The following is a 26,529-nucleotide window of genomic DNA, read 5'->3' as shown; positions in this document are numbered from 1 at the left end:
GACAGTTCCATCTGCCTTTCGCTTAATTGTGAACACCCATCTGCATCCGACGGTTCTAGCTCCCTCGGGAAGTTTCTCCTTAACCCACGTACTGTTTTTCATCAATGCCTTCATTTCAACAAGCATTGCTTCCCTCCATTTTTTATGCTTCATTGCTTCTTCTGCTGACTGTGGTATTTCCTCTTCTTCGTACAGTGCAGCTTCAAAAGCTCGAGCCATTTTAGTCAGGTTACCCTGAACAAAGTTTGCCACTCCGTACCGACTCTTCTTCCCTATCTTCTCAGGGGAGTATCTCTTTGGTGGAATTCCCCTTGTACTTCTGTGAGGGAGTACATATCTCCCCGTGTCTCCATCCACAGTGTTATCTTCTTCTTGGAGATCTGTATCTACTAGATTAGTAATAACCGGACTTTCAATAGCACAAGGTTCAGGAACTACCTCGGATACCGTCAGAGAGGGATTGCTTGGGGGCGGATGAGATGACTCTTGTGGTGAGGCTGGCTCGGTGGCGGTGACTGTCACTGGATCTGTTGGACCCCCAATCGAGGAGCTTGGCAACGGCACAACCCAACTTAGATAGTCCTCGGTATTGGAATTATCTAGGTCCTTCTCCCCCTGACTACTAAGGTGGGTATCATAGAAGAATTCGGTTTCAAGGAAGTTACAGTTCATAGTGGTGATAATTTTACGAGTGTGGGGATCGAAACATCTGTATCCTTTTTGGTTTACCCCATACCCTACAAAGACACATTTGGTTGCACAAGGGGACAATTTGGTTCTCTCGTGTTTAGGGATATGGGTGTAGACGGAACAACCAAAAACTTTGGGTTGGAGGTTCAAGTGTTCGGGTATCTTGGCCTGTTTGGAGAGTGCATCAAGAGGGGTTTTCATGTTCAAAATCTTGGTAGGAAGACGGTTCGTGAGGTAGACAGATGTAGCAATTGCTTCTGGCCAAAAGGATTTGGGAACTTTAGAGTCAATCATCATAGCTCGGGTCATTTCTAGGATTGTCCTATTTTTTCGTTCTGCTACCCCATTTTGTTCAGGTGTATAAGCACAAGAGGTTTGGTGAATTATACCTTTTTCCTTGCAAAACTGGGTCATATCACTGTTAACAAATTCCCACCCATTATCTGACCTAAGGGTTTTAATAGTGGTTTGGAATTGTGTTTGGACCAATTTGAAGAAAGAACTAAATCTATCAAACACATCAGATTTGTTTTTCAAGAAATATATCCACGTCATTCTAGTGCAGTCATCAATAAAAATCACAAAGTATCGAAAACCATTCCCACCAACAATTGGTGCAGGACCCCAAACATCAGAATGCACTAATGAAAACATGGATTTCATACGAGTGTTTGTAGGTTTAAATGACTGTCTGTGGCTCTTGGCCAAAACACAAGTTTCACAAGAAAATTCAGAAGGAATTGAAAGGTTCGGATAAAGTAATTTAAAGTAACCAGGAGAAGGGTGTCCTAGTCTTCGGTGCCAGAGCCAAGTTTCCTGTTTCGTGGATCCGTGAGCCAACATTGCACTGCCGGTTTGAGCTATCTCGTCCACGTAGTAGAGTCCATGCTTCTCAGTGCCACGCCCAAGAATCCTCCTCGTCAGAATATCCTGCAAAATGCAAAAGTCGGGTTGCATTAGAAGTGTGCAATTTAGTTCTTTAGTCACGTGACTAATAGACATCAATCTCTGGGATAACGTGGGAACATATAAACAATTTGTGAGCCGGAGAGTAGGTGATATTTCAATAGTGCCTGCCCCCATAACGGTGATAAATTCCCCCCTCGCAGTCTTAATATAGGATTTAGTAACATCATGCAAGTCAACAAAATCACTCCGATAAGGTGTCATAGTGTCAGTTGCCCCGCAATCAAATATCCGACCAGTTGTACTTGTATTACTAGAAACATGAAACGCAGCGGAAATATCTCGTAGGGGTGCAAATTGATTAACATGCACAAAATTGGGGCAGTTATATAAATTCTGGGTATCTGGGGGTCTGTTTTCAAATTCCATAAAATTGGGGGGCCTGGTTTGAATAGAGTGGGGTTTATTTTTAAATTTCGAAAACTTGAGGGCTGGGGGACCAAAATCATATATGAAATTGATTCTAGGGTTTGGCTCAGAGCCAAACCCGTTACTTCTCCCGCCGCCAATCGGTTCCGTCCACTCTGCGAAATTCCCGGTGCCCCGTATGTTGCCGTCGGCCGGCGGACTCGCCTGATGCTTCCCAGATCCTTGTCCCATCGTTTCCCCATGGTTTTCGGTCTCGATTCATCGCGGTGCTCCGTCACTGTTCACCCCGACAGCCATTTTCGCCCGAGCTTGGGCAGCCCTAGCCTTCTGCCTGTCCTCCCACCATTCCGGGTAACCTAATCGCTTAAAGCAGGTCTCCCATGTGTGTTTTTGCTTCCCACAGTGGGAGCACCACAATTTCAAAGTATCTGGGCGATTTCCCGTCGGTCGGCTGGTGGCTGCGGAGCGCGGTGGTGGCTGGCTGTTGCGGTGTGTCGGGCGGTTGCTCTATGTGGCGAGACCGTGGCCAATTTCGCTCCCAAATGATGAATCGGTGTTTCCACCGTTGGCTTCTCCGGTGGGTGAGGGCGACGTCGGTGGCATGATGCGACGTCGAGCCGCCTCCGTCTTCACCCACCCATATGCCGCTTCTACTGATGGGGCTGGGTCTTCCTTGAGGATATCACGCCGGATCGAGTCATACTCTTGATTCAATCCGGTCAAGAACTTGATTAGTCGTTTCGAGTTCGAATGGGTTCGAAATTGATCGATCCCCTTGTCACAGCAGTCGATAGGTTGTTTCTGACAGCGATCTATATTGATCCATAGCCCATGAATCCTTCGATAGTATGTTTCTAGGTCGAGGTTGCCTTGTTTGATGTTGATTGCCTTTTCTTCTAGGTCGTAGATGAGGTAGCGGTCTGCCTTGTTTTCGAACGTGACCGCGAGGCTGTCCTACAAAGCCTTCGACGTGAGGTGGTGTGCGAAATCGGCGACAATTTCGTTCTCGATGTTGTCGACGATCCACGAGAACACCACAAGGTCGTTCTCCTCCCACTCGTCGAACCCCTTGCTGCCCGCTTCTGGTGGTTCGTTCCTGATGTAGGAGTAAGCTCCTCTTCCCCCAATCTTGACTTTCATTAGTCGAGACCATAGGGGGTAATTCTTGCCATTCAATTTGAATGCTACGGTGATGCTCTTGCAGTTTCGTAGACTCTTTGTCTGATCTGGATTGGGTTTCTCCTCCTCCATGTCTGACATGTTTTGATGCAGGTTTCTGGATTTGGTTTTTGGTCGGAAAGTCGGGAATTGGTATTGGTAGGTTTCTGGGCTTGATTCTGGTCGGAAAGTCGAGAATTGGTATTGACAATGATGAAAATTTTCTGAGCCTAGGATAGTTATTCCTGCTCTGAGGCCATGTAGAAATCGGTATAGGGTAATTTCATTCTATTGTATTCACTAAATTGTATTACATAGTTACACCTTTATAGGCTAATTCCATCCTATACAAGGTAAACCTAATTTACAATTAAGGCACTTCTATTCTTAGCAAGATATACTCTAAATCAATTACATATCAATTCCTGATTTTAGGGAATATTATTCTAACAAAATTTATTATCACAAGTCCAAGAATATAATTGGATGATGTTAGAGGTGCAGGGCAGCAACCAAAATTAGTAACTTCAGTATGTATATTCGAGCATATGGTTCATATTCCTCCTAATCAATTACTACGATTACTTCATTTCACCATCATTACACACATCAACGATGGACCCATTTTGATAATCACACAATGGGATGAAATTATTGTTGATTGCGGAAATCATACTAGTATAATACTATTACTAACGCGACTTGGACAAACCCCACTGAGATTATGCATTAATTGCACATATTTGACAACTTTGTGCTGTTGTAATTATCCACATTCTTTGGTCGTATCCGATGATGGATGACTCTAATAATTTCCAATCAAGATAAGTACATGAACAAAGTAAAGTACCTAACAACAATTTGTGAAGCCTTTTTCTTACCGTAGACCGTGGGAATTATAGGTACGAGCCCATGGGTTAGGTTCAGGGCTCAGTTTCAACTTTCACGTCTCCGATTTCATTCTCAGCTTATGAGCAGAGTTTACACAATTGTGGGTTTGAAAAAAAAAATCTAAAATCAACGAAATCCATGGAAAAAATAAAGGCTTATTAATTTGATTCACATTAGGTATGGTTTGCAGTTTTTTTTTTCTGAGATATTTATAATAGTCCTGTTCACAAAAAAGCTCATTCTTGATTTACACTAGTCTAATTAGTAAAGTAGGTGAAAGAAAGAAAAAAATTGATGATAGAAAGAGAAAAAATTGATGATAAAGTTTCCATAAAAAAAGATGTATATATTAATGTTAGTGGATGAATAAAATGAAAAAAATGAGACTATTTTACATGAAAGAATGAAATATTATATTATTATTGAGTGAAATTGGAATGTTCTCATTTATACAGAACTTCTCCGTAGTAGATTAGAGTTGGGGCAATCGAGTGTCAAATTGGGTATGAGATTTCCTAGTTTTTGAAATTTCTATAAATGAAATATGGAATTAGATGTAAAATAGATTCAACGAGATATTATCATGTCTTATTTCCTAGTAATATTATTCTTGATTTTGATAATAAACAAAAAGACTGGAGTTTTATTAATCATTAATAATTTGGATGATCCGGTTTTACTTATTTGTTTTCGACGTTTCTTTTTCTTATTATTGTGAAGCGATATGCATTTGGGAGCTCTAAGTAATACAAGAGCAAAAACATAGTATTTGTAAAATGTTTGTAGCCTATAATACGGTATTATCTACTATTACTCTTATTATAATTTCCTAACGATTAATCAAAAAGAAAAGATCGCATTTCGAGGTTCATTTGCGCTTTCACAAAATCTATGTAGCCTAATCGCATTAGCCCAATTAAGTAGCACTAGTAATTCTTGAATTCCAACAAAGTATATTTGAAAAGTATATACACTAAACTAAACTAGCAAGCAGAATTAGCAGGGCTACAGTTGCATTACAAAATTTAACAGAAAAAAAACAATGCTAATTTTGTAAACTGAAAAAATATGGTGTTGGACCTGTTGGGCCATTTGTATAACTTACAAAGTAATTTTAAATTTGAAAAAAAGAGGGAAAAAAAAGGAAAATATTTCGTATCAACAAACTGGCATTGCCTCCTTGAATCCAACACCAAAATTATTCTTAAATTTTTTGTTACTGAAATCTGTGTTACCTCTATGCATCATAGCCACAAACTCATTGTAATCTATTCGGCCATCCTGCACCAAACCATCACAACATGTTACTGTCGAATTCCATATCAAACTAACTCTATAACCCAACAAATACTTGTAAGAAAATGTGGCACTCACATTGTCCTGGTCTGCTTCTTGAATAATTTCATCAAGCTTGATATCTTGAATCCCAAAGTCCTCACAAGCTCGTTGAAGCTCGTCTTGCGTTATGTATCCACTCCCGTCTTTGTCAAAGTAAGAAAATGCGCGAATGAGATGATCATCCTTGTCGATTTTGTTCATGTGCAACGTTGCTGCTATGAACTCTCCATAGTCAATGGCCCCGTTGTTATCAATATCTGCCTACAGAGAGTTTAACACATGTGTTAGTGTTTCGAGCTTTGAGATTCCAACTTTCCAAGTGTTGTCTCAGTACTTACAGCTCTCAACAGATGATGTATCTCTGATTCCTCAAGATTAGCCCCGTATCTTGTTAGGCCAACCTTAAGCTCTTCGAAGGTGATGTAGCCGCTGTTGTCTGAATCTATTGTCTCGAACATTTCTCTTAGCCCTGCAATCTCTTCCTCGGAGAGACTCTCTGCAATCACCTGCATCGTTACAAACACAAGCGTTACCACTGTAACAAAAGACATTAGTTAGTATAGCAGTAGTATCATTTTTCTTGATAGTATGTCACATACTCTTATAGCCATTTTCTTGAGCTTGTTCATGGCCGAGAAGTGCATCATCCGGCTCAGCACCGCAGAGTGAATAGGCTCGTCTGGAGCTACCCCGCCAACCTGCACCCATGGATGTGCTGCAACAAATTCAAAAACTCAATCAACATTACACTTCACATTTCTAACCAAACATGTGTACTTACATAGAACTTGATGAGCAGTTATCCTTTTTGTGGGATCCCTTACAAGCATTCTCTTCACAAGATCCTTTGCACTCTCACAGATGTTAGGCCATGGATGTAATGAGAAGTCAATCTCACCGTACAAAACCTCTTTAAATATCTCTTGTTCTGTTTCTGCGCAACAATATATATGTATTCAATCCAAACTTCAAACCATCAGAAATCAACTAAAACATTGAAAACCACAACTCACACGCAAATCAAAATCTCACCACCCCAAAATGGAGGCACTCCACAGAGAAGGATATAAACTATAACTCCAGCGCTCCACAAGTCCGCCTCTGCGCCATACCGCTTGCACAGAACTTCCGGTGCAACGCAGTAAGGGCTTCCCACCACATCACTCAACACTTGCCCTAAATAGTAAATTCAATCAATCACTAACCAATCCAAAACATGACCTTCTCCCAACCAATGGAAAATCTGAGTATATATACCTGGCTTGAAGAAAACAGACAAACCAAAATCTATGATCTTCATAGCCGAATCCTCAGCTCCATTAACAAAAAGGAAATTCTCCGGCTTCACATCTCTATGCATAACTCCCAACGAATGGCAAGCCTCCAACACACCAACGATTGTTCTAGTAAGTTCCGCGGCCTTCTTCTCCGAATAATGCCCCCTCTGGACGATCCTATCGAAAAGCTCCCCGCCTCCACAGAACTCCATCACGACATGGACCGCAACAGCGTCCTCGTACGCTCCCTGGATGGAGACGACGTTGTCGTGGCCGGACAAGTGGTGCAGGATTTCCACCTCTCTTCTCACATCTTCCAGATCCTCTTTCTGCACCAATTTCCGCTTAGCGATGGATTTGCAGGCGAATTTGTTGCCTGTCTTCCTCTCGGTGCAGAGGAACGTTGTTCCGAACTGGCCGTGCCCGAGCTTTTCGCCTAAATCGAACCGCTGTTTGAGGTGCCCTGTTTTGGTTTTGAGAACAGAGTCCACCTCGAGGCCAATGCTCATCTTCCTCTTCACGGCGTTAGGCTTTTTACGCGGCGGTGGCTTCGGATTCTCCGTCACGATCATGAACACTTTTTCCTCCGCTGGTTTCACATCGATCGTCACTTTCTTCGGTGATGGCGGTGTTGTTGTTGTTACGGCTTCGGTTTCAATTTTGATCGGTTTTTGATTTTGAGTAACGGCGGCGTTGTCTTCTCGTGGTTTTGACGGCCAGAATAGGCAGTAGAGAGCGCCGTGATCGTCAATTTTTCCGTGAACGCAATTGTTTCCCATTGGGATGAAAACTGTTGAATTCAACTGACTGGATTTGATCTCGCAAGCATCATATGCAACGCTTCTTCAACTGAATAGGAAAACAGGAAATGCAGCTTATATATTGATTTTGAGAATTCTAATTAAATTAAAAAAAATATTGATAGTGAAAGAGTGAATGTTTCAAAGGGGGGAAAAGTGGAAATTTGAGAAGGTGGCAAGATTATGAAAAGAGAAAGAGGAAAGAAAGTGTGGAATAGAGGAAAAATGGAAGTGTTTTGTGTGCCGAGTCAGTTGAATTATATTTATAATTTTGGTTTGTTTTTTTTTTCATATGTTGTAACGTAGAGTGTGTGAAAACCGTGGGTTTTGAATGTGTCGAAACATGAAATAAACGCGAATGAGAAATAGAGATGTTACGGTTAGAAACAATGTTTCAACTTTCCAAATTGCACGTACGCGTTGGAGTTCATTTGTGTAATTATCTAAAATTACCAAACCAAAAGACGTTACATAATTCAGACCGGATTCTGTATGCTAATTTTCGTAATTTGGAGTTGATATTCCTAAACTTGTACGCCTTCATTTAATGTTCTCTTTTGGATAAACACAAGTGATCTGATTCGCTATTATACTTTGAATTATGCATCAACACAGACCTAGTTCTGTATTGAATATTTAAATAAAGCGCAAATACTTAAATATCATAATTAAAAATAAAAAATCCGACGATTTGACTATTTCTAAGAAACAATGGGCTTGACTCTGAAATAGTACACCGCTAGCTAAAGGATAAATATTTATAGGATTTGTAAATATATAAAGAGAGCGCCGGCGCCGGCGCCAGCATTGCATGCATAATGATATCAAGGATGAGCGGCAGCCGGCTACGGCACCGATTCCATCGGAGTATGTTTCCACCCAGATGTATTCTTTACTCATTTCTCTACCATTTTTTTGCTTTTTTTTTTCCAGGTAAGTACTGCTCCCCCGTTCCATAGGTGGATTTTTTTTTGGCACAAAGATTAAGAAAAATTGTGTTAAGTGAGGTAAAAGAAAAAAAGGTAGAAAGATGAAGAGAGAATAAAGTAAATGAGAGTAAAGTAAGAGAAGAATTGTATTGACTTTTATACTAAAAATGAGAATGACTCCTCTAATATGTAACATACCAAAATAGCAAAATGACCCCACTATAGAATGTGGAGAGTATATTGGTTTAAAATTTTATTTATTTATTTTAATTTTTAATACGCAGACCTCACATTCTATTAATTTTGTTACACTCACAATTCATTATAAAATTAATACTACCAAAAATAGACCCCAAATCCTATTAATTTTTTTATACACAATTTATTGTAAAATTAATATAAAAATAAGACTCGTATTCTACTATTTTTTTTCATTCACTTTGTTTTCACAAAGCCAAATAAATTTTTTAAAATTCATACCGAGTCAAAATAACGCTCTTTAAATCATTGGAATGAGTACGTGCCAATATTTTTCTGATGATGATAAGAGGGTCAATGCACCACGTATTGGAAAATAGGATGTGCTATAAATTTTGCTTTCTTCAAGAATTCACGTGCCTTTCTGGATTCTGATCACTCTAAATTGACGTCTATTGGAGTTTTGACTAAACAAAATGTAACATTGAAATTTAGGTGATAGGTTCATTCAGTGTTCGAAGTTTGAACTTTCCATTTTTTTAGATAATGCATCATGAAATTAATGTAAAACATTAATAATTGCATTAATATTATTGTGAGAGGTACATAACTAGGGTAAACGCATAAATAGTTGTCAACTAGTGATATGCGAGTAGGACGCACTCGACCTTCCAAATAAAATTGAAAACAAACTAACGCGTTTCCACGGCACAAGCAAAAGTGCAACTACATCATTCTTTTTCACACGTTTCTTCATTTTTGTATTGTTTCCCTATTTAGCAGTGATATGTTGTTATAATTTAATTATAAAAATGATTATTGAGTTTATATAATATTATTGTAAATAAATAATAAAAAAACAAAAACAAAAATATGAATGAATGATTATAAAGAGAAAACAAGATAAACGGATATAAATAAAATTTTAAAAATTACCACTAATTACCAACCATGTCTCGTCATTAGGGATGTCACTGCAACTTAAAATCTATGGCCTCGCCAAAATAACTCGTTAAATTTAGAGGGTTATGGTTAAAAAAATTTTGTCCGATAACGTTATAACCTGATTAGCCCACAACCTGAATAAGCTGTTCTATAACCAGATGAGCTAGCGGGTGGGTTGGACCTAGGTGCACCATTATTGTCTATTCTTTTGTCATGTTTAACAATTAACTTGACAATTCAATAATTAGTTTTATACCATAAATAACTATAAAGAATAATGTTCTATTTTTTATTTAATATACATATTACTAAATTTTTATTAATATAAGATAATAATTGATAAATGAATTAGAAATTCAAATACCATAAGAAACCGTTTGAATTCTAAATCTCAACAAGTTAGACTCATTTTATTTTACTATACTGCTTAAGCAACCTACAAGTGTACGAGGCTAATGCAACAATGACAAATAAGAATACCATATCATACTAATGTGCCAACTTAAGAACCTTGAACTAATCTTAACTACTATCAAGAATATTCAAAAAAAAATTTGTTCAAAATCAACCACTTAAACAAAATTAAATTGACAAAAAGGGAAACTTGAGCAATTAAATATGATATGAAAAGGATGGTGTAGTTGAAAGCAGAATTCAGGTATTCAATGCACAAAGTCAAACTATAATCTCATCAATTTCCCGTGTCTATTTAGTGTCCCTAGAGTTGTTAGGTCAGTAATTTAATTAGATTAAACCCACCCACGAGATAAGAAATATGTATATTAGATGTTAGGATCAAAGTCCAATCCAAAGCCTAACATCTAACTCCCAAATTCACTCGAACAAAAAACCACACACAAAACCTCAACTCTCTAGAGTTCGATTAATCAAAGCATGAATTATTCTTATTTGTAGGTTAACTATTCTATCTTCCGATTAATTTAACTAACTCTAATAAATTCAATAGGTAGCTAATCAATTGAACGAAAAAGGTAAAAATTTCCATTCAAACAACCACAAGAGCAAAGTAAGAAAAAATTAATCGAATAAATAATAGGAGTAGTAATAAACTCAATGCATCTTCACCAAGAGTAATACAAAAAGGGTTTAGCTTCTCATGTTCTTAGCTAAATCAAAGTTTAAAACAATTAATTAGAGCAAAAACACAAGATATAGCAAACTAGATACTCCAAGGGATGAATAATCAGAGTGAAAACTTCAATCCTCGATTCAAAGTCTTCACTCATCAATTTCGTGTCCAAGAGCGTTCTTGAGGTGTGTAGGAGTGTGTGCTAGCAGCTCGGAGTGGAACGGAATGAACCCTACACATGTCTCTAAAATTTCAAAGGCTTGTGAGATCGGTCCGTCTGGGTCAATAATGACCAAAATGACCCGTCCAGGTGGAAGTTTCTAGACAACGCAGTGTTCGTAAGAACAACCCAATTAATTTTGATTATACATATCATCCTCAGATATCATACAACTTACCAAAATTTGATAATTTTTTTTTGATTTTAGTATAATTATTCCTAAGATTATATCCTATTCGTTGATTATTAGAAGTTCCATTTTTTGATACTAATGTTAAGAAAGAAATATAAATTGAAAACGTATATAAAATTTAAATGTTATTTTAATACATTAACTTTAATAAAGTATAAATAAAATGATTTCATAAAACGAGATACTCCTACTCTAGTATTTTCTTCAGAGAAAAGAAAAACAATAAAGCATAGGAGTATAGGCAAAATTAAAATAGCCTGCTTGTCATTTTTCCCTTTGCCTAGCCTTGAAAATAACGGCACTCTTTCTCTCTCATCTCGCCGTGCATAGAGTTGTTGAATCTTGTCCTCGAAACTGGAGTACAATTCTTTCTCATCCACATTGTCAGGAAACCTCGACATCCAACGTTGTAGTACTCCATCAACAATCAACAGATCTTGGTCGTTCCTCTCTCTTCCCTAGCTCAAAATTTTGATGGTTTCTTCAAAAAAGAGGAATCTTTTTCGGAAATCCCCACTTTGTTTCAACTCATCTAGTAGATGGTGGTGAAGATGATGAAATGGAGGCCATGGCCCCCTCTGATTTGCAGGAAATTCGAGGTGAGGCTCACTGTGCACAAGCTGGAGGGCTGTGATTGGGTGTGCGAGGGTGCAGACAAGGATAATAATGGTGGTTTCGCGGTGGAGATCAGGTGGAAGGGCCCCAAGATATCGCTGGGCTCATTCCGGAGGACTGTGAAGAGGAACTGTACAAGGGAAGAGTCGGTTAAGAGGGTTGCTGGTTGTGATGACCCAAACGACGCCGTTTTGTTGGAGTGGGATGAGGAATATTGTAACGTCTGTAGTTTTTCTGGCTACAAGGACAATGTGTTTCATCCTTGGGAGATCAATTTTGCTGTTTTGCAAGTCACTGAGGTCAGTTTCTTCTTTCGCCCCTTTCCTTTTGATATTGATAATGTAATTTTTTAAGGATTAGTGTACTTGTTAAGTTTCTTGGGATGCTAGTGTTTTATCACAATGTAAATGAAATTGCAATTTTTGGTCTTCGAATAGTATTGATTAATGCCGGAGGAAGAGGAGAAATTATGGTTGATTAGAATATCCTTTTATGGATCTTGAAGAAACCTTTCTGGAAAATGTATGGTCTTTGCCAACTGTAATTTTTTATTCCTTCCCCCAATTAGTAGCTAAGCATGCTTGGTCAATGAAACAGTGATGATGGACTGGATCACCATGCTCAATTCATCATTCCTTTTCCTCTTATCTTAATAAGACTAGTTTGCTGTTATTTTATTTTCTTGTAGTACATGTGCAAGAGCTTCTGTTTTACTTTTCATATATGCACAGTTTTAGATGGTTACAATCGAAAAATGAGTTTCGTAGTCTTGAACCATGATGCAGAAGATCTTGATAGTAATAGTCTCGACTGCAATAGTTTTGCGTTGTATATAAAAAAGTTTTCATAAAGCATCACTTCGGCAAGTGATTTTGTACTGGCGATTTCTGCTCTCTCTTCTTTCAAGCTGTTATCAAGGTTGTGAGCATTAAAGCCTTCTCTTTTCTATCAGGGGTTGAATCAAGGTACAAAGAACAAGATTTCGGTTGTTGGTTTGGGAACATTAAACATTGCTGAATATGCTTCAAAGACTAAGGAGGAACTTTGCGTTGTCAAAATTCCTTTAATCGTTTCCAACATCGCGGTCGAGCACCACCCTTCTCTCTTCGTAAGTAACTACTTAATGATTAACACTATATTGTTATCATAGCTTCCTAGGTTGTCCCTTATGATACAAAACAAAAGGCGGGTGGAACGTATATTCTTATCACCTTCCCTGCCCGCCATATAGATGACGCTATCTTTATATAAATCTGCAGGTATCTCTCGACTTGCTAGAACTTCAAGGTGCACAGCAATCAGCCGAGTTGGTCCCCGAATTGCATGTACCGCCCATTTCAGCACCCGGAGAAGCTTCTTCTATGGATAAAGAGGAGGAGGTATCTGCACTTAAAGCTGCGCTGAGGAAGGTCAAATTCATTACTGAATATGTGTCAACTCGGAGGCCTAGAAAGACCGGCCATGAAGAGGAGGGTAGCGAAGGCAGGTACTTCTCTAAGAGTGAGGACGACGAATATGCTTACCCTTGTGAATTGGACTCGACTGATGAATTTGAGGAAGGGGAATGTGAGGAAGGCAAAAAGGACTGTGCTGTTAGGAAGTCATTTAGCTACGGAACACTGGCTTATGCTAATCATGCCGGTGTGTCGTGTTATTCTGGTGCTACCAGCTATGATGCTGAAGATTGGGTTTACTACAGTCACCGCCGGAGATCAGATGCTGGCTGCCCTCCTGTAGAGGACTCGATTTCTTCAGCTCCGGAGCTATCACTGATACAAAACTCCAAACGTAGTATTTTTCCTTGGAGGAAGAGGAAGCTGAGTTTCCGATCTCCTAAAGCCAAAGGCGAACCGTTACTAAAAAAGACTAACGGTGAAGAAGGTGGAGATGATATAGATTTTGACCGCAGGCAGCTTAGTTCGGATGAATCTCTCTCTCCAAAGGTAATGAATCTTTTGCACCTTTCTTCCTTTAAGTTGATATTTTGTTTGTGGTAAAACAAAAGATTATTCAACTGCAAATCAATGTTCATCCTGATTCATATATCAAAAAAACAAAAAATAAAAAAAATCTGAGTATTGCTGTGCATCTTGGTTGTAGTGGCAAAGAACAGACGAGGATCCAAATGCAAATCGATCATCATTGTCCGAGTTTGGTGATGATAATTTTGCTGTTGGAGTCTGGGAGCAGAGAGAAGTAACAAGCCGGGATGGACGCATGAAGATTCAGATGCAAGTCTTTTTTGCTTCGATTGATCAACGTAGTGAGCGTGCTGCGGGAGAAAGTGCTTGTACGGTTCTTGTTGCTGTTATTGCTGATTGGTTGCAGAACAATCACAGCCTCATGCCAATCAAGTCGCAGTTTGATAGTTTAATCAGATATGGATCCTTGGAATGGAGAAATCTTTGTGAGAATGAAATTTACAAGGAGCGTTTTCCTGACAAACACTTCGACTTAGAGACAGTCCTCCATACGAAGATCCTTGATCTTTGCATCGTTCCCGGGAGTTCCTTTGTTGGGTTTTTCCATCCCGATTGTATAGAAGGGGAACATTTTGATTTTCTGTGTGGTGCCATGTCCTTCGATGATATTTGGGACGAGATCAGCAGGCCAGAGAGTTCCACCAGCGGTGAAGCTCCGATTTTCATAGTCAGCTGGAACGATCACTTTTTCGTCCTCAAGGTCGAGACAGATGCTTACTACATCATCGACACTTTAGGGGAGCGTCTGCACGAAGGATGCAATCAAGCTTACATACTGAAATTCGACAGGAACACGACTATCTATAACCTGAAAAATGGTGATGAATCTCGAGAAGAAAACTCTGCTGGCGAGCAATGTGCTTCTGGTGCGTCAGTTGAGCCAGTTGACTCAAACGGGCAGGCAGCTAAGTTGAAGGAAGAGTCGGAGGAGAAGAAGGATGAAGAGATTCTCTTTCACGGGAAAGAGTCGTGCAAAGAGTACATAAAGAACTTCTTGGCTGCAATCCCAATCAGAGAACTGGAAGCAGATGTGAAGAAAGGTCTGTCAATGTCGACTCCTCTTCATCAACGGCTGCAGATAGAGTTTCACTACACGCGATTGGAGCAGCAGCCAGCATTTGTTTCTCAGGCAACGGAGGTTGATGTATCTATCTATACCTGAGGTTGCGGCCTGAATCTGGTAAATGTATATCTTACTACGGTGTATAGCTAACTTCAAAAATCCTTCGAAGAGGGGCATGTGCTGACTACGATGTATCATAGGATTAGGAATCTACACTGAAGTTCATCTTGGTGTACGCATATTGTGTTCTAGGTTGTACTTCTAGTAATGCATAAGGTGATAGCATTTTTTGTATCCCACTTTCAACTTGTCTTTCATTCACTAGTTATCAACTATCTTTTTAGATTTCAATGACATAACGATGTAGTTACTGATATCCATTATTTATCTACTCATTTTTGTTTATCTATTTGTTGAGTTCCCCAGTCACCAATTTTGGTGGATGCCTATTGCAAATTATGGTATTTTTCTGTGGTCACGCAGATTACCAGTATAAAATCATTGTCACTGTCTGAATACATGTATTAGATACTCAAAGGGGAACGTGATACATAAAAACAAGTCTTCTATACATTAGCCAAAGGCTGGGAAACATAGGAGTACTGAGAACATTCTCGAGCTTACATAACAGCCAAGGTCTCTTCTGCAATGAAACCAATGCTGAAATCAACAGTAATGCACGTCAACTGATTGTTGTTCCCATCCACCATTTTCATTGTCAGAGTGTATGAACCCTGCAAACAGAATAAAATGCGTAAATTAGTTGTATTCATGACGAACGTGTTCTATAACTTGACGCTGCAATTGGATTGAGAATAATTCAACATATACATGTAACATGCCACCTCTTAAAGGAGGTCAATGTGTTGTCTAATAAGACACTCAGGAGGAATAGAGGGTAAATGACTCACAGGTGGGGTGATTCCAGGTAATTCCTGGGAGTGAGAGACCAGAAAATCACCGACATTGATCGGACAAGAAGTATCTTTACAGAGATCACGATCCTCGCTATGGACGTGAAACCAAAAGTATGAGACATCAATAACGAGTTTCCCGCCAGTTATTGGTTGACCTGCATTCAATAATCATTCTCAAACTTTGAACTCAATGGAACTAACTGTGTGACGTCGACATTTGAAGACTAGTAAAAGGAACATGAATTTCAACTTATGTAGATGTGGACAGCTCTTACAGAGGAGCATGGGGAAGAAGGATGTTAGTTAATCCAAGTTATTTCACACAAGTTTTAAAAAATAAATGACAACCAACATTTGGTTTATATATTCGTAAACATCTTTAAAAGATATATAACCATCCATGAATATCCTCGTAGTAACACATCCCAAGACTAATTTCTTTCCAGAAAGCACAATATGCATGATCTCTAGACAATTAAACACAAAAAGATAGCAAAACTAAAAAAGAGATGGTCAAAATTGCAGTCCCTTCTGCCTTCCTTCCCCTATACCCGAAATCAGTGGCGATATAACCACCTTGACAACTAACTATGTCAAGATCTGAATCACGGTGGCATGAAACAAAATTTGGAGTTAATTAAGCTACTAGCATCCTTTAATTAGGGATCAGTGCCATTTAAGGAAGAACTTGGAGAGTATGCACAACATCAACTTTCCAATGTACAAATTAATAGAAAAGTTTCATCAAAGTACATCATCGTAAAAAGTAAAGGAATATAGAAAAAGCAATCACCAGTAGTTGCAGAAATTGCAAAGGTTGTATTCGAGCCTCTGGAAATTGGATATGGATCTATGTCGAGTCCATTCACCTTGACAATGTAATTAGCCTTCTTATCTGCAATTCAATACCCAGAACAAAAAAAATTAAAAGAATGCAAGGTAATATTCAATTAGGAGCATATCAGTTAAATGAAACCTTGCGCTGATTTGTGAATTCCAAATACGTAATTAATAACCACACGCAAGCACCAATATATGACAGATCAAGGAGCAAAACCTTAGGGCTTTAAGGCTACAGATATAACACAGTAACATGCAATGAGTGATCAATTCTAGAGTTATCTTCTTTTTCTAGCCTTCTCCCTCTTTCTTGGTCAACGAATCGACTAAACAGTCCAATCCAAATTAAGTAAGTCTAATTTCACAATCAAAATTACTCAGGCATGATCATAACCTCCACATCACCGATAGAATACAGTTCAGGTGCAATCGGCACAAAAAAAAATCAGATCAACCATCCAAAAACCCTAGGCGAAAAAACCAAAGCGCACAAAACACTAACAAAAGAAGTCAACTAATCACAATATAAGCAGGGAAACTGAAGTGAACGAAAGAAGTCAACTAATCGAAGTTCTGGAGTGAGCGATTATTCAAATCGGCGGGAGAAGAAAAGAAAACAGACCGCAATACTTCACATCGGTTGCCTTGGCGGAAATCAACGGTACAAGTAGACACAGAGCAACGAGAAAGCAACCGAAAAGCTTCATCGGCACACCCGCCATCGTTCAAATTCAAGTGTTTTTGGAGAGAGAATCAGACGTTTTTTATGAAGAAAAAATAGTACGTGTCCTCAGTGATCGGCGACAATTTATATGGATTAGGTAGGAGTTTCAGAAATTTATATTCTTTTCTAGACTAAGAAGACGCCGCGCCCCGCGGCTTCGAGAGGATCCGACCCGTTAAGGTGTGAACATTTGCCGCCCCGCTCACAAATGGCCTAATACCCCAAGTCCCCAACTATATCATTGGGCTCTTAGACCATCCACAATAGGCGCCCAGCGACCGCCCAGTCGAGCGCCGGCGCTGGGCGGTTCGCTGGGCGGTCTATTGCAGCCGCCCAGCGGCTGAGTGGAGAGAGAAACCGCGCAGCGCTGGGCGGTGGCGTGGCGCTCGGCGGTCGGCTGGGCGGTCCGTTCGGCGCTATTGCAGCTCCCGGATCGCCCAGCGCACCGCCTGGCGCGAAATTTAATTTTTTTTTTTTCCGAAACACTATATATACGCGTTTTGCTCGGCATTTTCATTCGCACCACTTGTTTTAACGAGTACTCTCTCTATCTTAATTTCTGTTCAAGATCAACAACGCAAAATGAGTAACGCTGGTGGTAGTAGTGGTGGTAACGGAGGGGATGCTGAGGAGTACGAACGTCGTATGGCCGAGGCGTTGGACGCCTATACGACCAACGCGATAAACCAATGGATGGAAAGTGCCTTGCAGCCGGCGATACCTCGACCTCCCCCCGTGGTCCACCGCCGCAGTGTGATTGATCGGGATCACGTAGCTGCACATCAGCGCCTATACGAAGACTACTTCGCACAGGAGCCTCGGTTCACCGCCAACCTTTTCAGGCGTCGTTTTAGGATGACCAGGGACCTGTTTATGCGTATTGTCAACGCTTTGGAGTCTCGATATCTGTATTTCCGCTTCAGACACGATGCGTCTGGCAGACCCGGCCACACACCTATTCAAAAGTGCACTACGGCAATCCGGCAGTTGGCCTACGGAGGCGCGGCAGACATGTGGGACGAGTATCTCCACATCGGTGAGACGACTGCCCTGCAATGTCTGAAGAATTTCTGTCTGGGAGTGATAGAAGTATTCGGTGATCAATATCTGCGAAAGCCTACCCCCGAAGACTGCCAAGATCTGTTGCGGATGCACGGGAGTCAGCATGGGTTCCCGGGTATGTTAGGCAGCATTGATTGTATGCATTGGGAGTGGAAGAACTGTCCCACAGCCTGGAAGGGGTTCTACACGTCCGGCTACAAGGGAAAGAATCCCACGATGATCCTGGAGGCCGTAGCTGATTACCGGCTTCGGATTTGGCACGCGTATTTTGGGATAGCTGGTTCGAACAACGACCTCAACGTCCTCAACTCGTCGCCACTTTTCAACGAGCAGTGTCAGGGCGTCGGTCCGGCCATCAGTTTTGTCGCCAACGGCAGCCAACATGATATGGGCTACTACTTGGCGGATGGGATATACCCTAGGTGGCCCGTCTTTGTGAAGACGATCCGATGCCCAGGAGATGAGAAGAAGGCCTACTTTGCGGCACGGCAGGAGTCTGCGCGCAAGGACGTGGAGCACGCATTTGGTGTGCTCCAGTCTCGATGGGGGGCAATTAAGGGTCCAACGCGTATGTGGGATGTCCAATGCATTGCTGACATCATGTACGCATGTATTATCATGCACAACATGATTGTCGAAGATGAATGTGGCGAACTGACCAATTGGGTCAACGACGAAAATGAAGCCGGTCCAAGCCACGGCGTGGCCGCCCCCAACGTACGGAGTGGGGTACCTAACGATGAAGCCGGCCTCTTACAAGCACATGCCGACATGCGCCAAACGGCGGCTCATATTCGACTCCAAAAGGATTTAATTGAAGAGTTATGGGCACGGAGGATTGACCGCCGTTAGTTTTTTTTAATTATGTAATTTTTTTTAATTAATGTACTTTTTAAATTTTATTAATATTAGTGAATTTTCTCGTTTTTGTGTCGTAAATTAAATTTCGCATATTGTGTGATTGTTAATTATTTCATTTTGTATATATTTGTTAATAGTGATGTGGATATTATGTGGCTGGGCTATGGCTAGGCTATTGCTGGGCTATTTGCTTGTTTTGATGATGTGGCAGGAGGATTTTTAGTGCTGCTGATGTGGCAGTGGCTGGGCTATTGCTGGGCTATTCCTATTGTGGATGGTCTTAAAAGCTAGTCTTTATTTTGAAGAAATTATAAATCATTCTTTGTTTTATTTATCTTTTTAGGTTTATATAGTGATCTTTGGTTATAATGTTATAGCACGACGAAAATGGAAGATAGGAAAATTTTGTAATGATCAATTTTTTTGTTTTATTATGTTCTCTAGGGTGAAAAACATTCGAAACAGAGATAGAATACCCAAATGCATGTGCTACTTTTATCATAGGAGTAAAATGTTGTATCGTCTTGTTTTAGGCTTCTTTCCTGTTCAACTTTATTGGGTTAAATGTTGTGTAGTTATGTAAAATGTAGATTACTCAATTAGAATTAGATTACTAGTATAGTGTAAAACTCTTATCATTCCTTTATTTGCAAAACTGCAAAATAGGAAAAATTTGTAAATAGAAAACGATTCTCTTATTAAATTATAAAAAGACAATGAAAATAGATATAAAATGAATTGCGCCAGGTAGGGGTCGAACCTACGACTTTCTGCTTAGGAAACAGACGCTCTATCCACTGAGCTACAGGCGCTTTTTGATTCATGCTAACTAATAATTTAATTAATTTCCTGCATCATATGCACCGCGGCAATGACTTGGCCAATGGCCATGACATTAGAAGAACCTGATTGACATTTCTGACCTCTATTCCTCCTCCAAATACTCCACAATATTTTATATCAGTATAAAAACATAACTTAAACTACTCCATTATATAAGTCTCGTAAAATTAATTTTGGGAATTTTTAGCAGAATATTAAAGCAGATTGCTTAGTTAAATTTAACTAATTTAATATATATCTGAACTGAAATTGAAAAAAATAATTGATTCAGGTTCACGAAGAAGGGTGTTGGCAAAAAAATATGCCGTATCAATGTACAACACTGAAACTAGTATAAGTTTTATGAGCCATTCATCCTATTATATAAATCTCATGAAAGCGTTAGAGCATCCCCAGCAATGACACCACGCTGCCCGTCCGTCCGTGCCAGCGGCGCGGAGCAGCGCACCGTTGCTTGCCACTGCGCTCTTGCCGCTGGCACGGCGCTGCTCTATGCATCGAGCACGTCCATGCTAGCGAGCAGCACACGTATCAACGCCTGATTGGCCAACGGCAATGCCGTTGGAATTTCCTTTTTTTAAAAAATTAGATTTTAATTAAAAAATCCGATTAAAAATATAAAAAAAATATTTTCCCACTTCCCAAAAAATTATATCCGTTTTCTCCCCACTTTTAATTTATTTTTCAATTTTTTCCCAAAAAAATCACATTTTCATCTATAAATACCCTCACTTCCACACAAAAAATTTCACACCACACTACACAATTCTCATCTAAATTCTCTCATTTATATTCTTACAATTCTCAATCTTTCTTTCACTCTTACAACAAAAAAATGTCCGGCTCCGGCGATCACCCCTCCGACTCCCGCGGTTGGAACCACGAATGGTTCGGCTCGCAACCATTTCCTAGTCCGGAAACGGAATTTTCGGCCCCTCCTCAAACCCAAAGTTCACAAGCTCCGGGTGGTTATCGGCCTTACCCGGTGGACGACCAAGATGCCCCAGATGGGCAATACGGATGGGCACCCGAACCACCCGTACCTAGAGCGGGAGGGAGCGGCAGCTCTCAAACTCCTCATCTTCCTACTCGTGGTGTCCGCACCCCGTACACTCCGGGGGAGATGGATCAATTATTCAAAGCGTTTTTGTTTATCTCCGAAGATCCTGAGATTGACACGAACCAATCCAGGGACCATTTTTGGTGGCGCGTCTGTCGCCGGTACAATCAAAACCGACCGGATGGAACAATCGAGCGCAACGAGAGTATGGTGCGCAATGCCATATACAGAGCCAACGAAGAAATCCAAAAGTTCCAGATGTATTGCCTCCAGGAAGAGCGGTCGGCGGGGAGAGGCAGAAGCGAGGTCGACATCATCAGTGCCGTGTTGGCGACCTACCAATCCCAACACTACAAACGTTCAAGTACCTCAATGTTTGGCAGGAGGTGCGTGTGCATCCGAAGTATAGGGGAGGCGTATCATCCTCCTCTAGCTCCTCCAGCAAACGGTCGAGGTCGGTATCCCTATCCGACGCCAGCTCCGATGAGGTGTCCACCTAGCTCGCCGGAGCTAACGTGGGTAGCCCCGACACCGGCCCGAGTAATTCCCAACGCCGGCAGCAAGGAAGGAAGAAGTCGATGGCCAACCGCCGTCGCGCCGCGACTCCATCTCCCCCGATCCCGCTCCCGCTCCCTTTGTGCCACCTCAACCCCCACCAACTCGTTGTGGGGGGTTTTGGCCAAACTCAATTTGGCCGATAGGTCAACTATGACTCCCGAGCAACTTCGATCGCATCTGGTAATGATACGGGGTCTCCAAAGAACATTGGGGGTAGAGCCAGATGAATAGGCTTCCACGGGGGTATTTTAGCCTTTAATTATGTAATTTTTATTTTTTAGGAGTTTAATTATGTAATTTTTAATTTTTAAGATTTTAATTATGTAATTTTTAATTTTTAGAATTTTAATTATGTAATTTTTATTTTTTTATAATTTGTAATAGTATTTTGGATAATTTTAATGTATTTTAATATTGTGAAAATATTTTTATTTAAATTGAATAATAGAATGATGGGACTCTTGAGCTTGTCATTGCGGAAGAGCACGGACGTGGGTGTTGTGCTCTTGCTTAAAGACAAGGAGTAAAAGTGGGTCTGGGCCCACATCCATGCTCGTTGGCAAGAGCACGGATGGAAATACTCTTATAAGATTTATATATGGACTACCATTATAAAAATCTTGGACACCACTCCAATTACCATTCATTTTAGATACAGCCCACTAGATTTCAATGAACTTTTCTTATTTTGCATTATTCTACTACGTTGGTGGTGTAAATGGTTTTTCTTTGGTATATTAGCGGGTTTTGCTGTGGTAGATGAATGGAAGAGGAGTGGAAGTCGATCCTCTGAATTTGATTGTACAATAACTTGATTCCAATAGTAAGAGCATCTCCAATGGCGGACGTCCGGTCAGACGTGCGCGACGGGCGACCGGGACGTCCGCCATTATGGCAGGGGAGGTCGGATACGGACGTCCCGTGAGGACGTCGGGTGTCCTCGGACGTCGGCGTGACGGGCGGGCGGACGTCCGCCATTGTGGCGTGGGTCGGACGTCCTGGTCGGACGTCCGATTTTTAAATTTTTTTAAAATTTTTTAAAACTCTATATATACGGCTCGTTAAATTTTATTTCATCCGCTCGGACAAAAGAAGTCATACTTTGCGAGCCGTCAGGAAGCAGCGCGCAATGATGTGGAGCGGGCATTTGGTGTGCTCCAGAGTCGATGGGCGGTAGTCAACGGTCCTGCACGACAGTGGTATATTCCCAACATCGGCGATGTCATGTACGCATGTATCATAATGGTACCACGATTGTCGAAAATGAAGGTGCGGAACTGACTCAGTGGACCAATGAAGATGATACGGATGCAGGTCCAAGTCACGGCGTGACCACCGCGAATGTGAATATGGGGGTACCTCATGGAGAGGTCGAGCGGATGCGTGCATTTGCCGACATGCGGCAAACAGATGCCCATGTTCGACTTCAGAACGATATTATCGAAGAGGTTTGGATGCGGAAGGGTTGACGTTGATGGTAGTACTTTTTTTTGTTTTATTACTATGTAATTTTTTTTTCAAATCATGTATGTTTTTTTAAATGAAGTTGTTAATTTTTCCCGTTCGTATTCATGTTGAAATTTTATTTCCGTAAACGTAAATTGTTTTATTTGTGAATTTGTGATTTTTTTTATTGCGGGAAGTCCTAGTGGGAAGGGCGATGTCCTAGTGACGTGACAGTGGGGTGGGGTGGGGTGGGATGGGATGTCCTAGTGACGTGACGGGAGGTGTTTTCAGGATGTCCTAATGGATGTCCGAGTGGGACATCCGCCCACTGAAGATGCTCTAAGATTTGTTTAGCAAGTGGTCAGACTCAGTAGTGTTTGATTTGGGCTTTTATTCCTTACGAATTTGCGTTTTAAGAAATGTGGTGAAGTTGAGATTTATGAATCTGATTTTGAGATACCATCTGCCACTACCAGTTTTATTTATGTATTTATAGTAAAGGTAGCTAAGAACAAAGCAAAGTAGAAATTCTAGATTTTGTTGTGCGGTTGCTTGACTACGAGAACCGGAGATTTGGCGTGTTGGGCGCAGTAGTCGCTCACACTTCCCAGAAAAGCCCTGCATCAATCCATGCGTTAAACCTCAAAACAACAACGCCAATAAATTTATACAGTAATTAAATAATACTCCACGTACTACCTCTTGATTTGGCCTAGTCCACGGCTACCAACAACAAGAAGATGTATGTTCATCTCTTCCACTGCCCTGCAAATCGTCTCTTTTGGATCCCCCTCCAGAATTATCGTTTTAGCTTTCAACTACATCACAAAGCAAATACTCTCCCATTTTCAGTCTTTTTCCATTAAAATCAAATCAAATCAAAGCCTACACTACATACCGAACTCTCTCTGCACATCTCGTACGCACGTGACAATATTCTCGCACTATTCTGCTCCTGTGCTTTGCTCGCAGATTCCACCACTGCACCGCCGCCGGTCTTTAAAATTAGTTAATATAATCCTCAATATATATACACATACTCCATAATTGACACACAACACAAACCATGGCCGCCGGGGAAGGCGTAGCGGGGCAGGGCCTCCGCGACATGTGCAATCGTGACCACCGCGGTCGAATCTTTCCTCCGCTTCAGGATCTTGTCAACCACCCAACGGAGAGCCGCGAAGCTCTCATCGCTGTCGTCCACCGCCACTAAAACATTCATTACTGGATCCATTAATTAGTTATCTGCCCACCGCTTCACGCAATTTCTCTACATAAATACAGTAATAATGCTTCAGAAACCGACAAATTGCAAAATAACGTGGCCGACGCTGGCTCTGTTTCTTCTGCATGGTTGACAGGTGTGGCGGCGAGGAGATATTAAAATCGGTTATACTACTATTCAATAGTATAGTATAGTATAATCTGTGGTTTTTGAATAGGATGGCGGAGACGAGTGCTGCGGTGGCGGAGGAGCAGAAGAGGATGAAGGTGTTGGTTCCCGTAGATGAGAGTGAGGGGAGTTTGTACGCGCTGAGGTGGGCGCTCGACCACCTCTTTGGTTTGGAACCGCCGGAGCAGGAGCAAGCTGCCGTGACGTTAGTGAATGTGCAGCCAACTTTCCAGCCATTCATCTATCCAGCTGGCCCAGGTACTTGTATACAATACTAGTAATTATAGGTATTCGTTCAGCTGTCATGACTAATTATCACCACCTGATAATTCAGGTATGATTAAGTTGCGAACCAAATACATTACATATTTAATCTTATAATCTTGCAAACTGAAACGTCCAGTTCAGTCCAATAATGTGCATTTATGTATGTATAGTTGTGTACGCAACTCCGGCGGTGATTGATTCGGTGAAGAAAGCGCAGGAGCAGAACGCTGCGGCCATACTCGCGCGAGCGTTGCGCATCTGCAAAGAGAAGAAGGTTAATTTTGGTTTGTTTTGTAAAATTAGTTGCGAATGGAATGAATGATGATAAATTAGGTGTTGCAGATAAAGGCAGAAGCATTGATTCTACAAGGAGACGCTAAAGATAAGATATGTGAAGCAGCAGAAGAACTGCACGTTGATGTCTTGGTGATCGGTAGTCGTGGGCTTGGAACCATTAAAAGGTCATATTTTAATAATGCCGCTTTTGCTTTAAAAATAAAACAAAAACAAAAACAAAATTGGACTAATTAATAATGGCAGGGCATTGCTAGGAAGCGTGAGCAACTACTGTGTGCATCACGTCCATTGTCCGGTCCTGGTGGTGAAGCCTCCTCCCAAACAAGCTCATGATTGAAACTGAATCCACCATCACCATTTTCTGCTTGTGTTTACAATCCTTCAATAAATAACAACTCCAGTTCATAATCAACTCTATGTGAATTTACTACCTCTATCCTTTAAATTTGTCCCGTTTTTTCATTTTCGTACGTCCACCAAAGGGTAAACAGATAAAGACAAAGTAAGTGAAGAGAAATATTTTAAACTTATACTAAAAAACGAAATGATTTCGTACGTCCACAAAAGGCTAAACAGATAAAGATAAAGTAAGTGAAGAGAAATATTTTAAAATTATACTAAAAAATAAAATCACTCTATTATTATGAAATGTATTAAAATAATAAAATGATTTTATTATTATGGAATAGAAGGGAGTAGAAATGTGCTAAATTGATTTCATAAAATGATAAAATAATAAAATGATTTTATTATTATGGAATAGAAGGGAGTAGAAATGTGCTAAATTGATTTCATAAAATGATAAAATAATTTTATTATTATGGAACGGAACGGAACGGAGTAGAAAGTATTAAAATGATTTTATTAAAATGATTTTATTATTATGAAACATAAGAGAGCAGAAAAGCACTAAAATAATAAAATGATTTCACGAACTGAAGAGAGGAATAGTATATGACAAACCATCTTTTAATTTGATGGGACTTGATCACTTTTCTCCTCAAGATATTCGGGATTTTGTAATCTGAGTCAATTCATGATACAACAATCTCATACACAAAATTAGTGATCCAATTACTTAGAATGATTTTTTTTTATAAAATAACTAAGAATGAGCAATGAAAAAATTGACAACATAATATATTGTTAATTAATCGTTAATCTTTGCATTTTTTGGATGCTTTTGTTTGCAATAAAAAATTGACATAACAATTGTTAACTAAATTTTAATCTTTTATATTTTAGGATATTTTGCGTTCTTTGGAACACCTAAGATTAGAGCTTGTTAACGTGTATTTAGAAATATAAATTAACATTCTTAATAGACTATAAAAATATTTTTCAAGGTTTTTAAGATGGAGACATTTGTAGATGGTGTATTGAGAAACACAAATAAACATATATATAAATTGAGGAAAAAAATTAAAACGTGATTTTTAGTGTCATACGTAACATTTATTTAATCGAGTTATGCTTCTTTTTTTTAGTTTAAATTTATTAATTTGATGTTTTTATCATACCATCATATCTATTT

General features: G+C 40.1%; 5 protein-coding genes and 1 non-coding gene across 8 annotated transcripts; 2 read left to right on the top strand and 4 right to left on the bottom strand.

Annotated features, from left to right (window-relative positions):
* Nucleotides 1-5,030: 5,030 nt before the first annotated feature.
* On the bottom strand, nucleotides 5,031-7,707 carry LOC121792143 (calcium-dependent protein kinase 26-like). Of its 3 annotated transcripts, none has more exons than XM_042189965.1 (7): nucleotides 6,670-7,707; nucleotides 6,445-6,588; nucleotides 6,194-6,346; nucleotides 6,012-6,127; nucleotides 5,751-5,918; nucleotides 5,449-5,673; nucleotides 5,031-5,355 (listed from the first exon to the last, which is right to left on the bottom strand). In XM_042189965.1, the coding sequence occupies exons 1-7, from the start codon at nucleotides 7,466-7,468 to the stop codon at nucleotides 5,233-5,235; spliced, it is 1,728 nt and encodes a 575-aa protein (XP_042045899.1). In that variant the 5' UTR covers nucleotides 7,469-7,707; the 3' UTR covers nucleotides 5,031-5,232. The 3 variants fall into 3 exon arrangements, with proteins under 3 accessions (XP_042045899.1, XP_042045900.1, XP_042045901.1); XM_042189966.1 differs by having other exon boundaries at nucleotides 6,194-6,340; XM_042189967.1 differs by lacking the exon at nucleotides 5,031-5,355 and having other exon boundaries at nucleotides 5,480-5,669.
* A 3,626-nt stretch (nucleotides 7,708-11,333) lies between these two features.
* On the top strand, nucleotides 11,334-15,133 carry LOC121792140. Its single transcript, XM_042189962.1, has 4 exons — nucleotides 11,334-11,978; nucleotides 12,632-12,787; nucleotides 12,939-13,622; nucleotides 13,780-15,133. The coding sequence occupies exons 1-4, from the start codon at nucleotides 11,604-11,606 to the stop codon at nucleotides 14,821-14,823; spliced, it is 2,259 nt and encodes a 752-aa protein (XP_042045896.1). The 5' UTR covers nucleotides 11,334-11,603; the 3' UTR covers nucleotides 14,824-15,133.
* Nucleotides 15,134-15,208: 75 nt separating this feature from the next.
* Nucleotides 15,209-17,374, bottom strand: LOC121792141 (putative phosphatidylglycerol/phosphatidylinositol transfer protein DDB_G0282179). The gene is made up of 4 exons (XM_042189963.1): nucleotides 17,104-17,374; nucleotides 16,435-16,536; nucleotides 15,636-15,796; nucleotides 15,209-15,458 (listed from the first exon to the last, which is right to left on the bottom strand). Exons 1-4 carry the CDS (start codon nucleotides 17,201-17,203, stop codon nucleotides 15,345-15,347), a joined length of 477 nt encoding a protein of 158 aa, XP_042045897.1. The 5' UTR covers nucleotides 17,204-17,374; the 3' UTR covers nucleotides 15,209-15,344.
* A 2,493-nt stretch (nucleotides 17,375-19,867) lies between these two features.
* On the bottom strand, nucleotides 19,868-19,940 carry TRNAR-CCU. Its single transcript has one exon. It is a non-coding gene; the product is annotated as a tRNA-Arg (tRNA).
* Nucleotides 19,941-23,565: 3,625 nt separating this feature from the next.
* On the bottom strand, nucleotides 23,566-24,260 carry LOC121777976 (universal stress protein YxiE-like). The gene is made up of 4 exons (XM_042175325.1): nucleotides 24,101-24,260; nucleotides 23,934-24,016; nucleotides 23,735-23,853; nucleotides 23,566-23,653 (listed from the first exon to the last, which is right to left on the bottom strand). The coding sequence occupies exons 1-4, from the start codon at nucleotides 24,258-24,260 to the stop codon at nucleotides 23,566-23,568; spliced, it is 450 nt and encodes a 149-aa protein (XP_042031259.1).
* Nucleotides 24,261-24,481: 221 nt separating this feature from the next.
* LOC121792142 (universal stress protein PHOS34-like) lies at nucleotides 24,482-25,332 on the top strand. The gene is made up of 4 exons (XM_042189964.1): nucleotides 24,482-24,689; nucleotides 24,869-24,972; nucleotides 25,041-25,159; nucleotides 25,239-25,332. The coding sequence occupies exons 1-4, from the start codon at nucleotides 24,482-24,484 to the stop codon at nucleotides 25,330-25,332; spliced, it is 525 nt and encodes a 174-aa protein (XP_042045898.1).
* Nucleotides 25,333-26,529: the final 1,197 nt, after the last annotated feature.

This window comes from Salvia splendens, chromosome 2, assembly GCF_004379255.2.
Source record: "Salvia splendens isolate huo1 chromosome 2, SspV2, whole genome shotgun sequence".
In the NCBI taxonomy this organism is placed as follows: Eukaryota; Viridiplantae; Streptophyta; class Magnoliopsida; order Lamiales; family Lamiaceae; genus Salvia; species Salvia splendens.
Note: the sequence above shows the minus strand (reverse complement) of the source record. Positions and strands in the feature narration are given on the sequence as shown.